The 3,175-nt window shown below is 35.5% G+C and overlaps 1 protein-coding gene across 9 annotated transcripts in view; it reads left to right on the top strand.

Moving 5' to 3' along the window:
* The window catches only part of Herc1 (HECT and RLD domain containing E3 ubiquitin protein ligase family member 1), a 166,544-nt gene that overhangs the window by 49,652 nt on the left and 113,717 nt on the right, over positions 1 to 3,175 (top strand). For all 9 annotated transcript variants that reach the window (XM_026779061.1, XM_026779067.1, XM_026779062.1 and 6 more), the window contains one exon: positions 1,228 to 1,419. In XM_026779061.1, the coding sequence (XP_026634862.1) occupies positions 1,228 to 1,419 (192 nt within the window). The remainder of the gene's footprint in view (positions 1 to 1,227; positions 1,420 to 3,175) is intronic.

The following is a 3,175-nucleotide window of genomic DNA, read 5'->3' as shown; positions in this document are numbered from 1 at the left end:
TCCCTCCCTCCCTCCCTCCCTTCTTTTTGAGACAGTGTCTAACACTTTAGAATATGTTCTTAAATTCAAAGTGATCCTTCTGTATCAGCCTTCCAAAGGCTGGACTCACTACCATACTCTGTCCAATTTCCTTTTTTTTTTCTTTTTGGTTTTTTGAGACAGGGTTTCTCTGTGTACTCCTGATTGTTCTGGAACTTACTCTGTAGATCAGGCTGGCCTTGAACTCACTGAGATCTGCTTGTCTCTGTCTCCACGCACCACCAACGCCCAACTGCAATTTCCTTCTTGAAATGCTTTCTTCCATGGGCTCGCCTCTGTGTAGCACAGTCCTATTTCACCTCTGTCTCTGACCAGTTTTTTTCTGGGACTTCATAAAGTATTTGCCCCCCTCTTCCTTGGCTATGCCCTTCCATGTTGGAATCCTTTAAATTTTGCTTTTAATCCTCTCCTCTTTCTGAATAGCCTCATCTGGAACAAGTGTCTTTAATCCCTGTGCCTGCACCTACTGAGGACTTTGCCGAGCACCAGAGCCTTTATCAAGTTGACTACTGAATATTTTCTTGGTTGTTGATCTCTGAAGTATCCTAAGAAAAGAAAGAAATTAGCTGAGAACCCAAGACTGTTATTCATTAGTCATAGTGGTTTGCCTGTTTTGTATGCAGTATAAATTTATTGTTCACGCAGACTGGATTTACTTGTGACTGTTCCTCTTGGCCCTGAGTACAGGGAAATATTAGAGTAATTTGACTGAAAAGTAATGCCCATAGTGAAAAAACAGATATTTTATGATGATCTTAATTTTAAAAATTATTTTAGATTAGAAAAATAAAAAAACTTTGCTTGCTAGAATGTTGGCATCACAGGAAATACTGCTTTGGTCATAACTATGTCTCTACCTTGCATAGTACCTAGTCTGTTGTAGGTACTCTGAATGTTTGAATAAATTTAAAGGTGAGGATAAATTAATGGTTGTGGAATTATAATGTATTTTAAGAAATCAGTTTCTGTGTTATGAGTTTGTTAGCATGCATGGTAAGTTTGCATTTCTACATAGAGTCTGTTGGTAGTATTTTCTGATAGTAAATACTACCGTGACCTATCAGGTAGGTATTGAACAATGATTTACTCAGTTAGTCTACTCTTCTTCCAAACTAAAGAAATATTTAGGTTTTTATTTTTTTTAAATTTGAGGTCATTAATTTACTCTGCATTTCTTGCCCTTCATAGATGTGATCTATGTGTCAGCTGCAGGCAGTATGCTCTGCCAGATTGTTAACTCCCTGCTGTTACTCCCCGTGTCAGTGGCTCGTCCTTTACTGAGTCACCTCCTCGATCTCTTGCCACCTCTTGATTGCCTTAATAGACTTCTGCCGGCAGCTGCTCTTTTAGAAGACCAAGAATTACAGTGGCCTCTTCATGGTAAGTACAGCCAGTAAAAAGTTAATAACTGCTCTTGAGGAAGATTCTTTTTCTTGCTTATCTCAAATAAAATCATGCCTAATTATGTGGGCATTTCATGTAAGCAAAAAGATGTGATTGTTTTCTAAGACTGGACAGTGCAGTAGCTAAGAAAGTTGTTTATGGGCATCATAAAAAGTATCTTTATGGTCAGTGATTCTAAAGCTTTTTGTTCTACAAAGTTTAACAGGATTGAAATTAAGATGTGTCTTACAATAGATAGCAAAATGTGTCCTAATTTAATCCAGCATTACTTTTTTCCTTTGAGGTATTTGAAATGGTACATTTATGATCAATGAATCACTATATTCGATTTAAGCATTTTATATCATAAATATAAAAGATTTTATTGTTACTTATCTATTTGATAATAGCATATTTCTTATTTTGGTTGGTTATTTAGGGAACTGGTTGAATTTTAAAATGGAAATTGAGAAAATATCTTTTTAGTGCATTTGATTTTAGACAAGGTATTTTTATTCATTCTTGAATTATACAATACTGGTAATTCTAGACATTTGGCAGTAGTTTGTGTTTGCAAGAGTGTCAGTGTTACCTATTTTAATCTATCTTAAGGTTGTCAAAGAAACCTTACTACTAGAACCTACAGACATTTCAAGTTAGTGAATTGTTGTCTCCTTTCCCCTTAAATTGGAAAGAGTCATGGACTGAGGCATGTTAAGCTCTGGATTTTAGTCTCTACTAGCAACTTCTTGTGCAACCTTGAGAAAACCACTTGTCAGTGCCTAGAGTCTTAGTTTTGCTTTTTTGTTTTTTTCTGGAAAGCTTTGGTCTTTGACAGGATAACATTGAAACCCTTGTTGCTATAGCAGTGGCCAATTCCGTTGACTACTGAATTGAAATGATCAGAGTACCAAATTCATGATCGTATCGTAATAGTGATTCAGCTTAATGTGGCAGTTTCAGGTTATTCTTGCTTTCCTAAAGTTTCTTAGAACTTTCTGTTTCAGGTGGGTTGAGTGTCCTTCTGTTTGGATAACATAACTGATTATTTTTTTGAAAGTTTCCCCTTTTCATGCTGTTCTTGCCTCATTTGGAAAACTTATAGTATGAATTTTGATTTTTCACTTTCCCCCCTGTTTTTTGAAGTAATTTTTTTTGTTTTGTTTTGATTTTTTTGAGACAGGGTTTCTCTGTGTTCCTGTCCTAGCTGTCCTGTAGACCAGGTTGGCCTTGAACTCACAGAAATCCACCTGCTTCTGCCTCCTGAGTGCTGGGATTAAAGGCATTTGCCCCTACTGCCCGGCCCTGAAGTAATTTTTGAAGGGTAAAAATTTTCTTTTTTTATAGTGCTAGAGGAATTTATCTATAAAATTATGTACCTTTGTGGTTTATAGTTTTATTTTTTTATTGTATATGTGCATGGATTGTGGAAATTTGGGTGTTTTTTTTTTCTAATCCATTTTAGAATTTTTTCCCCAGAAAATGTTATTTTGTTGACTTTCAATTTTTTTTGGTGTAAAATTAATTGTGTTCATTTATGGGTTGAAAAACTTTTTTATATCTACATTGCTATACATCCTTTTTTTCTATTTTTAAAATTTATGGAGTCTGTCTTTCCTTATTCATTTTATCAGAAGATTGTCAATCTTTTCAGATACCTACCTTTTAGTATTTCCCCCCCCCCTTGGATTTCTGTTATCTTTGTGGTTAGTGTGTGTGTGTGTGTGTGTGTGTGTGTGTGTGTGTGTGTGTG

The sequence above is a fragment of the Microtus ochrogaster genome, chromosome 5 (genome assembly GCF_000317375.1).
Source record: "Microtus ochrogaster isolate Prairie Vole_2 chromosome 5, MicOch1.0, whole genome shotgun sequence".
NCBI classification, from domain to species: domain Eukaryota; kingdom Metazoa; phylum Chordata; class Mammalia; order Rodentia; family Cricetidae; genus Microtus; species Microtus ochrogaster.
The sequence above is the reverse complement of the archived record's forward strand: the minus strand, read 5'-3'. Positions and strand labels throughout refer to the sequence as shown.